Source organism: Corvus moneduloides, chromosome 7, assembly GCF_009650955.1.
Source record: "Corvus moneduloides isolate bCorMon1 chromosome 7, bCorMon1.pri, whole genome shotgun sequence".
NCBI lineage: Eukaryota > Metazoa > Chordata > Aves > Passeriformes > Corvidae > Corvus > Corvus moneduloides.
In genome coordinates, this window is record NC_045482.1 from 27,789,978 (window position 1) to 27,802,506 (window position 12,529).

The 12,529-nt window shown below is 47.1% G+C and overlaps 1 protein-coding gene across 4 annotated transcripts in view; it reads left to right on the forward strand.

The window, feature by feature from the left end:
- Positions 1 to 11,766, forward strand: part of GLI2 (GLI family zinc finger 2) — a 190,862-nt gene extending 179,096 nt beyond the window's left edge. For all 4 annotated transcript variants that reach the window (XM_032114616.1, XM_032114615.1, XM_032114617.1 and 1 more), the window contains 3 exons: positions 1,889 to 2,170; positions 5,225 to 5,561; positions 6,604 to 11,766. In XM_032114616.1, coding sequence (XP_031970507.1) covers positions 1,889 to 2,170; positions 5,225 to 5,561; positions 6,604 to 8,960 — 2,976 coding nt within the window. In that variant the 3' untranslated portion in view covers positions 8,961 to 11,766. The remainder of the gene's footprint in view (positions 1 to 1,888; positions 2,171 to 5,224; positions 5,562 to 6,603) is intronic.
- Positions 11,767 to 12,529: the final 763 nt, after the last annotated feature.

Genomic DNA, 12,529 nt, shown 5'->3' on the forward strand with positions numbered 1-12,529 from the left:
GTGTATGGTCCAAACATGCTGAAGTTCAAGGCTGGGGATATATTACCACACTGGCTTTTGTTTGATTGTTGAAATGTCATACACACTATTTCATTTTAAACTTTCAGTCACTATTTGAATCCCTTCAGGGGCTACCTTCAAAGCTACACCTGGAAAAGGGGCTTTCATCCTGTGACCACTCTCCAGTGCATACACAGAGGAGTGGCACGAGTTCATGGCCAAAGACTCAGAGAGACATCAAGCTGAACAAGGCTAAAACGCATAAATCCAGTTCTGCTTAGTGCATGGGGAGTTCTCCAGTTCTCCCACCCTAATGAGTATTACCCTGTGTGTGCATGAGAGTAGGAGGGAGGTTCCTGAGATATCTAAACTCAAGACTTCACTAGGGTGAAGATGTCACTAGATGTCAGAATCTGGATAACCCAGGGGATAGATGAAGGCACACCAGTGAAACAGCAGTTGTGCTCAGCTCAGTTGCAGGGGGCATGGCCTGATGAAGAGGGTGATTGAATCCTCTTAGGTAGAGTGTCTGCTGTCCAAGCAACAGTGATCCTGTTACCCTAATTGCTGGGGTCTGAGAAATCAGAACTGTTGAGCCTAAAGGATATTTATAAAAAATCTTTGAGCTGTTCATATACAGGTTTTTTTTCAGCACATGTGGTGGGGGTTCTGCTCATTGTAATAATGTTTAATAGCAGCAATAATATTTCTATAATGCTTGCCCAAAAGGTTGCATGATATTTTTAAACAAACTGTTTTAATTTTTGTGCTTTGGTTTACCCAGCTTTAAAATATATTAAATATTTACCTCAGTGGGGTGTTACGTGGATTTAGCTACGTGGATGTGCCAAGATCAGTCAGGAAGCATGCTTTTGAATAAAAAACAGACTTTCAGTGTTTTTCACGTGATTATGCTGGCTTCCTGCAAAGAATATATATACTCCTTTGTATTTTTTCACTTAAGTTTCTGGACAAAATTACAAAACAGATTTAAAAAAAAAAGAATAGGAATGGTCATTTTGGGTAGCCTTCAAATAACATGTCTGTTTTTTCTCATGGATCTGTCCTAGTGCATTGGCAGAAAAATACGTAGAGTAGCTGTGAGGCCAAAAGCAGAACTTGTGATGAATTCAGAGCTTCCAGTGCAGCAGCACCAGCTCAAACAACTGCAGTGCTAATACACTTTGGAATTGGAGACTTGGTAAAATAAAAAAAAAGTTAAAAGAATAAAAGTATCTGTTTGCTGACTTCTGTTTTCAGAAGCATGGCTTCAGCCTTGTTTTCCTATGGCAATCAATGATTCATGAATTCGGGATAGAGTGCTGTCGTCTGAAGAAAAACATTGCATGCCTGTGGTTTGTTTTGCACAATAACAGATTTCAAGGTGACAGGTGCTGGAGTGGTATGATAGATTGAGTAGGGTGAATCCAGTCTGGCTTGAATTCACTGGATTTCCATCAGCCAAAAGGTTTCAGACATCTTCTTGGTGTAGATCCCACCTTAGCAGTGCGAATGTGTTATGCCCAGTCTGCTACATCACCTCCCTCCCATCCTTAATCAGGTAACATTCCTGTGGCCACCCGAGCAAATACATACGTGGGAAAGTAATACTAGGAAAGTATTTCATGAATTCTTAGCTGTCTTTTGATCCAGAAACTAAAAACAAGAAGTTTAGCCAACGTGAAATGACCGGCCAAGTCTCTGTGGATCAGCAGCAGCCCATATATCACATCTTCCGTATCTCAGTCTTACAGAGTCCTGTGGAGCAGATGCTCCACATTTTGCTGCTGCCTGCTGCGATGCTCATTGTATTTTCCTGGCCCATACACTGTACCTGGAATATTTGGGCTTATTCTAAATATAACCCAAGATTTGTTTGTACTGACAGAAACCCTACGTCTGTAAAATCCCTGGCTGCACGAAGCGGTACACAGACCCCAGTTCCCTCAGGAAACACGTCAAGACGGTGCACGGGCCTGATGCTCACGTCACGAAGAAGCAGCGCAATGACATTCACCCGAGGCCACCTCCACTCAAGGAAAATGGGGACAATGAGGCAAGCGCCAAGCAGAGCAGCAAGGTGTCCGAGGAGAGCCCCGAGGCCAACAGCACCACGAGGAGCGTGGAGGATTGCTTACAAGTCAAAACGATAAAAACAGAGAATTCTGTGGTAAGAGCAGTTGCTTTTGGCAGAAATGACGTGGTTCCTGATCTCTCTGATGCAATAGGGGCATGAGGCATTTGTATTCCATTTACCTCTCTGGGCACGTGCCCTGCAACTCTAGAGTTCAAGTCCAGAAATGAAACTGCAGGTCGGGGCACAATCCAGTATGTTTTGCACCTTCCTACCCAGCATCATAAATTCCTGCCCTTGTAGTTATGGGGGCCATGTGATGGCCCGTGCTGAGCTTGGCATTCCTGTGCTGTGAAAGTGGGTAAAACCCAGGAGTGTTGTGGTCAAATGAGCTTTACCTACCTCACCAGTTTAAATTGAGCAATGACCACAGGGCACAGACTGATGAATGCTTCTTGAAGCAAAGGTCCTGGCTTAAGCAGTCCCGTTTTTCTTCCTCCCTTCGCCTTTCACTCCTTTTCTTTCTAGGCTGCTGCTGTTTGATGAAGCCAGTGGGGATAAAACTAGATGTTTTATTTTTGTTGAGTATCTTAAAGCAAGTTCAATTCCTTGATCCTGTCCACCATGCACAGAGGCACAATGTCACTGGGGTTGTCAGGGACCTCTTGAGATCATCTAGTCCCACCTCCCTGATCAGTCCATGTCTGCTAGAGCAGATTACTCAGGAGTACACAAATTCAATACATGACTTCCAGCTGCCATAGAAAATTGTAGCGGGATGATGGGGCAGGAGAGGGAAACTAGGAATAAACATGGAAGCAATGCTGTGACCCACAGAGTACAGGCTGTCACACAACCATAACCAAGCTTTACAACTCCATGAGTGGACACCAGCTGAAGCAAAGACCACTTATCAGTTTTCTGGCCATTACAGCAGCTCCACAATTGGCTGTAGTGTGGTCAGTGGTATTAAGGAGCTGTGTATAGTGATGGGTTCAAACACATCAAGCTTCTTACACCCCATCCAGGGTGGAGGAGGAGATGGAGCATTGCAACACACGGATCACTTTTGCCTTTTGATGTTTCTTTTCACTTTCTTACCCAAAGTTCTGGTTTGCTGCATCAGCTCAGAGTGGGACAGGGTATGGGCTGAATACAGAAGAAAAGACCTTCACCTGCAAAGGAATATTCACATACTCCCCAGACTTCTCACTGGAGCTGAAAGGACATTGAGCTCCAAAATACATATTTTCTTGATTTGAATCCAGGCTAAAAGATTTTTATTCCTGTGAAAAATATGCCCTGGAGCTACAAAGATTTTCTCAGAAGGGTTAGGGGATGTGTTGTCGGACAAATTACCAGTGAGCAGCATGTTTCAGTTAGGGAAAAATTGAGTATTTACACATCCAGAATGTCTCTAATCGACTAAAGAAACAGTTTACTGTGATGAGGCTCTGTACTGTGTTACAAAAGCTAAATGTGAGAACCACTGGACAGAATGACCATTCTCCAATACTCTTCCTCCATGTGTTTTATTGGTTTTTTCCTATGTAAACACTGACACAGTTACAGCTCCCCACCCTGTTTCTCCTGAAGGTATGGGGTTGTTTTCCTAGCACTCTATGCTTGCAGGGTTCCAGCCAAGCCATCTCACTAGCAGCAGGGCCGTGGTTCATGTGTTTATCTTCACTGTCCCTCTCCAGCACTGCATACCTCACTTGTGCACATCTAACAGGTGGCATCTCATCTGGTGGGTCCACATCCAACTCCTGTTTCCTCATTAAGGTTGGGGTGGTGGGAGGTTCCCATCACTGTTCCCATGATTCCCAGGCTCCTTGTTTTGACCCATCTTTATGTGTCACCCCAAACCCATGGAAACAGGTAGAAAGTCTCTCCTAGGAGCTTATATTTGTACCCCTGAAGAGGGAAGGCAGGGAAGATGGGGTATGGGAGTGGGGGATATATTGGTAATTTGTGCTGTATTCTGCATTTCCCTCTTCCTCCTTTTTACTAACCTGGTCCTTTTTGTTAATGCTGTCTTTGTCCTAACAACCTGTTCTTTATTCCCACGTACCCTTCCTTACTCTACCTTCCTAAGGACAGTCGGTACTAAGGTGAGCAAAGAAATCCTTTGTATTAAAATAGCTGTATAAAGCATGATCTCCTGCAGATCTCTGTCTCCATTTAACCCTCACAGGGTGGAAGTGGAAGTATGTGGGGCAGTGGGGAGGGATAGGGGAGATCTGCTTGAACACAGAGAAGGAGAGGATGCAGTGCTCAAAGATTCCCTTTGCCACCTTTCTCCCAGCGTCACAACTTGCCATTAAATCTTGGGATTGCAGTCTCTATCATCTGGACTGAAGGGCAATTAGAGCCAGTCAATCCTGCTCATGGGGGGCTGCTATGGAGTAAAGTAAGAACACTGCAGCACCCTGCATTCCCACCTTGGCCCAGGGCAGAGTATGTTGCCTTTTCAGCACTCCCATTTTTTGCTGGAGCCTGGGCCTGGAGCAGAAAAGCCAGGCATCCTGTTTGGTAGCAGCAGCAGAGCAAGTTCAAACTATATAGTGTCTGCTGCAAATAAACTACCCAATGAGAGTAGTTTACATTCCTAATGTAAATAAAATAAATATGGTGCTTATCTGCCTTATCTGCAAGTGGGAGTTTGCAAACAGTGAACCAGGTTTTTATCTGGTGGGGAAGTTTGTCAGCTAACCTAATTATATGTTAGGGTATTTTAAAGACAAAAATACGTTGTGTCTGAAATACTTAAGCCTTGATCCTATGTTGGATAAGCCAGTGTTTGCTGCAATATACCTTGCACAACCAGGTGACGTGCTGCTTTTCTTCGAGAAACATCTGTCCTTCTTCTTTTGGAGGAAGAGCATTTGGTTTCTCTCCATCCTGCAGTTGAATCACCATAGTTTTTCCAGCTGTGAGGTGCTGTCCCATCCTCCTCTCACAGGGAAGGGGCACCTGCCTTTTGGAAGAGCTGAGATCCTGCAGCAGGGAGGGGTAACAAGAAAGGGGAGACCCTAGGACAGGAGCTCTCCTAGCCTCCAGGACTAACACTGAGGATGTTGGGCTCCTGATTTTTTTCCATCAATGTTTTCACCTGGCTAACTCTTTTTCCTCTTTTCCCTCCCCAAGATGTGTCAGTCCAGTCCTGGTGGCCAGTCGTCATGCAGCAGTGAGCCATCACCCCTTGGCAGCACCAACAACAATGACAGTGGAGTAGAAATGAACATGCACAGCGGGGGAAGTCTGGGAGATCTGACAGCGTTGGATGACAACGCTCCTGTCGTGGACTCAACGGTCTCATCTGGTAACTCGGCAGTCAGCCTGCAGCTAAGGAAACACATGACGACGATGCAACGACTTGAACAGCTCAAGAAAGAGAAACTCAAGACAGTTAAGGATTCCTGCTCATGGGTGAGCCCAGCTCCACAAGCCAGAAACACCAAGCTGCCTCCCATCTCAGGAAATGGTAAGCCCTGGGCCTGGACCATGTCCTGTAGGAACCTCCCAGAGTTTGACTCTGGTTTCATAACCAAGAGTCTGCCCTGGAGGAATGAGGATCATTTCTTATTGCCTCCGAGTCCTGCTTTGCTAGATTAAGATGTCAGGTAAAACAGACAGCTTGGGTGTAAACACAGCCATCTGGTGATGTGCAACAGAAGCCCAGGTGCTCAGTTCTACGGATTTATGAAGGGAGACAGAGGTGTTGGTGTCCTTATTTCTGAGCTTGCCCAGAACCTAGACACAGCTGTCCTCATTGTCCCTGTTACAGTCCCAAGACTGCTTGCATTTCTTTCAGCAGTAACAGTTCCCCAAGGGCTAATATGCTTCCTAGGAGACCACTGGAGCACAGCAGCAATCCAAACAAGACCTCCCTCCATAATCTTGCTCTGACAGGCCTTTTGTCACTTCAGAAGCTCCTGGCTATTGCCTCCAGCTTCATAGGCTTGTTTCCCACTGCTGGTAATTCCTGATAAAAGCATCTTTATGAACCCTCTAGAGATCCTCTAACTTTTCCAAGAAGTCCCAAGGCATGGTGCCTGGGTTATACTAGATCTCAGAACTTCTTGGGTTACTCTTGGAAGAGCCTTTGAATGTCAGCCTTTGGGCTCTCAGCCTGCTATCCCTGACTGCTCTGCATCTGTCCCAGAGGGCAGCTGTGGTTGCAGCTATGTTCTGTCCCTGTGGCACTTTTCACACCAGTCCAACCTTTGTCCTACTGAGGGAAGCCCATGTGGAGATATTTCCTCAGAAGCTGAGTTTAAGGGGTGTACATGTTACCAAGTCTCTGCAGTAGGGACTTCTTCTTTCCCCAGACTTCTTGCTCCTTTTGCATGAACATGGAGCTAGAAATGAAGCTTTGAATTCACTAGCAGCACATGAAACTCACCATCACTCCCATGAAATATTTGGGGGTGGCTTTGTGGGTCTGTATTCTGGCACCTAGAACACTACCAAGTGAAATTTCTCAGCTAACTAGACCTTTTCCTTCCCTGCAACCTTTCTCTCAGGCTCTGTTCTAGAAAATAGTGGTGGTTCTTCTGCTATGCTGCCTAACCCCAGAATAATGGAGCTGTCTGTCAATGAGGTTACAATGCTGAACCAACTCAACGAGCGCCGTGATAGTACAACAAGCACCGTCAGCTCTGCCTACACCGTCAGCCGCAGATCCTCAGGGATCTCCCCATACTTCTCCAGCCGCCGTTCCAGTGAGGCTTCACATCTTGGGCACCGCCCCAATAACACAAGCTCTGCTGACTCCTACGACCCGATTTCCACGGATGCCTCCCGCCGGTCGAGCGAGGCGAGCCAGTGCAGCGGGATGCCAGGACTGCTGAACCTCACACCAGCTCAGCACTACAGGCTGAAAGCCAAGTATGCTGCTGCCACAGGGGGCCCTCCTCCGACCCCCCTGCCAAACATGGAGAGGATGACCCTGAAGAACAGGATCTCACTTATGGATGGACCAGACCCCACCTTGCCCTCCATCCGCCTCCCGCCAGGCCCCAGGCGTTGCAGCGATGGTAACACTTATGGCTACCCATCAGCTCCAGCATTTCCCCAGGAGGTGCAGGGCAACTGCACCAGACGGGCAAGCGACCCAGTGAGGAGACCTCCCGGAGACCCCCAGGCTCTCCCACGAGTTCACCGCTTCAACAGCACCAACAGCGTGAACCCCTTCCATCCTCCACATGCGACAGACAGGAGGAATTTTGGTCTCCAGAGCTACGGGCACTCAGATGGGAGCCTGCCCCGGCATACCTACTCACCCCGACCACTGAGCATCAGTGAAAACATTGCCATGGAAGCCATGTCTGGGGAGACAGACGCACCCATTGGAGATGATGACATTATGCTGCCAGATGACGTGGTACAGTACATCAAATCCCAGAGCAATGGGACAGTGGCTGAGAGCACTTCCATGGGGTACAGCAATGACATGCAGAACTTCCAAGGAAGTGGGAAGCTGCAGCCTCCAGCCTTGACCAGCCAGCGCAGGATGGCGGTGGCTGAGACAAGCATGAGCCACTTGGGACCCATGATGGCAGAGTGTTCCATGAGTTTTGATACTTCTTCAGACATGAATAAAAATAACATGCCTGTCCAGTGGAATGAAGTCAGCTCAGGCACAGTTGATATCATGTCCAATCAGTCGAAGCAGCAGTTTTCACAAGGGAACTTAGCAGTGGTCCAGCAGAAGCAGAACTTTGGTCAGTACCAGAACTACAACCAGCAGCAGATGCAGCTGCCAGACAACAGTATGAATGTAACACAGCAGAGCTTTATGCAGAGAAACATGGGCATGGATGGGCAGAGGCTAAACTGCATGCAGCTGCGGCAGCAGCCCATGAGCCTAGGTCCCAGCATGAACCCTGACATGGGCTTGCACACAGGGTATAACCAACCTCATCAGATGCTGAGCCCCAGTGCAATCAGTGGCAACCCAAATCAGATCTCTCCTAATTGTAGCAACATGGCAGCAAAGTCCGGACCCCACCTTCACCCTCAGCAAATGGACGTGGCAACCGACCCTTCTTTGATGGTCAGGAGCAACAGTGAGCGCACAGTGCTGGGACAGGTCATGCATGAACCAAGTCAGCAGAACTACTCATCTCAGCCAAGCCACCTGAACTTCCCTGTGGCTCAGGAGACCTTTCCTCAGCCCATCATGACCTCCAATCAGCCCAGTTTTGAGCCTCAGCAGAGCATGATGGGTTCAGCTGCGCAGGCGTATCCTCCTGGCATGATCCAGCCTCGTCCCCCGCTGGAGCCAAACCCGGGCAGCAGACCCCGAGGGGTCCGCACCACCCAGCAGCTGGGCTACATGAGAACTCCCCATCCTACGAACACCATCAGCCCGGGCCAGGAGACGACGGAGGCCATGCATAAAAGAAGCAGCGACATGTTGGTGGCACCAGCCCAGCAGTGTGCGGACGGCACGAGGGACAACAGCTTGATGTACTATTACGGCCAAATCCACATGTATGAGCAGAACAACGGCTTCGAGAACCACGCGGACTGTCGGGTCAGGCAGCAGCAGTGCACACAAAACAGCAAGCCAGCCACTCTGCCTTCCCCAGGAACAAACCAGGTGTCCAGCACAGTGGACTCTCAAGGTCTTGAGCCGCCCCAGATAGATTTTGATGCCATCATGGACGATGGGGACCATTCGAGCCTGATGTCGGGAACCCTGAGCCCCAGCATCCTGCAGAATCTCTCCCAGAACTCCTCTCGCCTGACGACTCCACGAAACTCTCTGACACTGCCCACCATACCTGCAGGGATAAGCAATATGGCAATAGGTGATATGAGCTCCATGCTAACCACGCTGGCAGAAGAGAGTAAATTTCTAAACATGATGTCGTAATGGTAAAGCACAAGGCCTTGGTGCTATCCAAGGGGCTCTGCGTGAAGCAGTTGTATGAATGTGCTTGTCAAAAATAATGTTTCAATAGGGTAGGGTTTTTTATAACTGTTAAATACATTAAAGGATTTCAAAATGAAAATTTTAAAAAGTCTGTGTACAGAATTATGTAAACTATATGCAGGCAGTACCACAAGGGTGCACCTCTAGTATTATTTTTTTGGCTTGGTTTCCCAGAGCACTGAACAGTATCACCACCAAGCTAGGAGCCAGCATGAGGGTGGTTAGAGATGAAACCCTCCCTTCCGGGAAGCCCTGTAAAATAGCACTCCCCATCTTTTTCCATTAGTTACATTTGCAAAAAAATTTCGTTTTCAACCCGCCCCAGAAAGAAATGGGAGGATGCGGTTTTGGTTAGAATAAAAGCCATACTACGTATTCTGCTCTGATGAGAGTAGGGTTTAGTTACGTCTCCAAACAAGCCCTCTGCCAGCAGTATTGTTTTATACCGTAAATACCTTTGTACCTTGCAAAGAGCAGTGATTCCAAGCGGCTTCTCGGCAAAGTGCCTTACCATGCTTTCTTGTTAAGTAGCCAAGGCCTCTCTCTTCCTTTAAAAATCAAATATAGTGTATTGTCAGAAGCGTATATAAAATGTACATTTATAAAAACATAGTGGTGTTTCTGAGAAAACATTGGAAAGACACATTGATGAGACACATAAAAGGTGAATGCACACTTTGATCAGATGTGTTTACAACGTGGTTTATATCATGTGCAGAGTGGAGCAGAGGCCGGGGAACAGCAATCACTGGGAAATAATCCCCTGTGGCAGGAAGGCTCTGGCATGCAGACTGACACACATGCATAACTTTGCACCTTCTGAACACAGTGACTCTCTGTGAGTGCCCCACATGCATCTTTAATGTCAGAGTGCTGGAGCACACATTACTGTATCCCTTGGAGCTTTGCAGCAGCTTCTCTCTCTGGCGGGTTTTCCATGCTGAGGTGCTCACATAAAACAAGTGATGGTGATGGAGAGAGTTTTATGATCATTCCAGCCGAATGTGCACTGTGGCAGCATTGGGGGAGCAGGTTAATCTGCGAGGGTTCGTCTGTGTGATGTGCTCAATGCAGAGCTCTGCCTGGGCTCCATATGCACAACAGGAGCCTGGCTGCACTGATGTGGGCCAAAACACCCTGCCCCACAAGCAGGCTTGTTGGCATGCATCCAGTGCTAGCTTAACATGTCCCACAGCATGAGAAAAACTGTTGTATCCAAAAAATATACCACAGTCAACCCAAGTTGTTCATTTGACTAACAGACTGCACCTGCAGCCTGCAGCACCTGCACTAGCAGACTGCACCTGCAGGACCAAACATGTGGATAGTCTCAAAACAAGTATTTGAGTCAGAATAGTAGCTTGGTCAGTGAGAATCTCTTGGAAGCATCATTGGGGAAGAGATAGGAGGAGCCTCCCAAAGCCAAGGTCTCCACCAGAGTATAACTGCTCATAATAGTGATCAGCTGTTTCCAGGACAGTCCCACCTGGCACTGAAGTTTAATCTTTGTTGCATTATTTATTTTTGCTGTCATTAGACAACAGGGTAGAAGCAGTGGGGTACATGTACTTGGGAGGAGGCCTTGCTTAACTTCAGACAGCGTTGGACAAGGACAACTCTTCTCATCCTGCTCTCATAGCCTCAAATACTTTGTACCCCATATGTTGAAGGGCAGGGAACAACAGGTTCTTACAGCTGGACTGAGTAAGCATCTGCAGAGCTTCACTCTTTCCTCCCCATCTCCTCGTCATATCAGTGTGATGTTCTCATTTGCACCTGACTCTGTCTCCTGCACAGGACCAGGACAGCTTTATAAAGGTGCTTTCTGGTGTCTTTGCTTTCCTTTTGCACAAACTGATCACTGTTCCCAGCATGACCAGGGGCTATGAAAATGCCACGTGTTACCTCCAGGCAAACTCTGTGATATCAGATAGGCAGGAGCTGTGCTCGGCAGTGGTGGATTGGGACAGCTTTGCTGCTGGGTAGCCCTGGGTATGGCTGGTGCAAGGCAGTGCTGCTCAGCATCCCGCAGTCTCATCCATCCTCATCCCAAATGCAGAGGGTGCACACAGGGTGCTCTCAGCCCTGCCCTTCACCCCTCAATGACTCCTGCTGATGTCCAGGGTGCATGAGGACAGGGAAGCAAAGCAAAGTGCCTGGCTGTTTATTTGTGTCTCCTGTGAAAGTTGTGTTTAAAGGGATTTTTTTATAGTCTGCTGTATATATTCTCCTGCAGTTACTGACCTTGCCCTTGCCTTTGCCTTTGCATTTATGAAAAGAGGGCAGTACATGTTTTAGGACGCTGTATGTTGTCCTGGACGCTTGGAGTACAACTGGGCATCTCTTGTGCTGAGATGGATCAGGCTTTCGTGTGTCCTTCAATTGCTAATCTGATTTTTTTAACAGCTGCATAGGGCAACGATGGCTACTGAGTCCCTCCTCACAGATATCTCATTAGCAAAAGTTCAAATACAAAAGCAAAACCAAATCTCCAATGACTTGAGATTTTTTGGACTTTCCAGTGGTGGTCTTCCTTCATTTACTGAAAAAGTATTATAATAATCTTTCCAGCACTGTATATATTATGTATAGAAGACATCATTACTAAAATACTGTAGGTGAATTGTTCTGTCAAATTTATATCTTAAGAACATTTTTAGCTGTTTTCTACATCATAAGAATGGAGGTAACATGCTGAACCTGTATATAAACCTTTTGTACATTAAAAAGTAATTTTTTTTCATAATTCATTGTGTCTGTTGTTATTTCTTTTCATTGGCAAATGGTGGTTGGTCTTGGTCTGTCGTTACCACACCAACACAGTCAGTTGGACTCCGGTGGTGCTTAGGAACAGCAGCAGGGACAGCACAGGAGAGGGATTCAGAGCAAGGACTGGACAAATTTGTCAACCAGAAGATTTATGATAAAAATGGCTTGTTGACTGACTTAGTCGTTGTCCAAAAGGAGACAGAAGTAGGACAGATTAGCAGAGCTGTGATGGGCCATGACAATGGCAAATTGAATATTGGGTTTGGAGAAAGGAGAAATTAATCTGTGTATTATGTGATGGGAAGCAATTATTGGGTGAGCAACTGATAGATACATCAGTTGTGATCTCGTTAGAGTCTTGTCCAGCCTGTGGATGAGAAAGATTTAATTTGGCTGCAGCAAGAGTCAGCTCAGCTACTCAAGAGACTGATTTTCAACTTGTTTTTGTAGAGGTGGGTTGGTGTGGACAGGGCTAGAGCTTTAAGGGAGGGTGAGGAGGCTGTTCACAGGTGATCCTCATGGGCACAGCAATGAGTTTGGAATGAAAGCTGTTGAGCAAAGCAGTTGGCCAGTGAATCAGTGAATTACACTTGGTGCAAATGAACCAGCAGTTTCATGCAGAAGCAACTGAAGGGGATGCACTCCTTCTCTGCAGGATCCTTCCTGAGCTGATTGGCAGAATCAGGTATGTAGAATCAGGTACATATGGGACAAACCCTCACCCTGTCTTCAGGATTCCT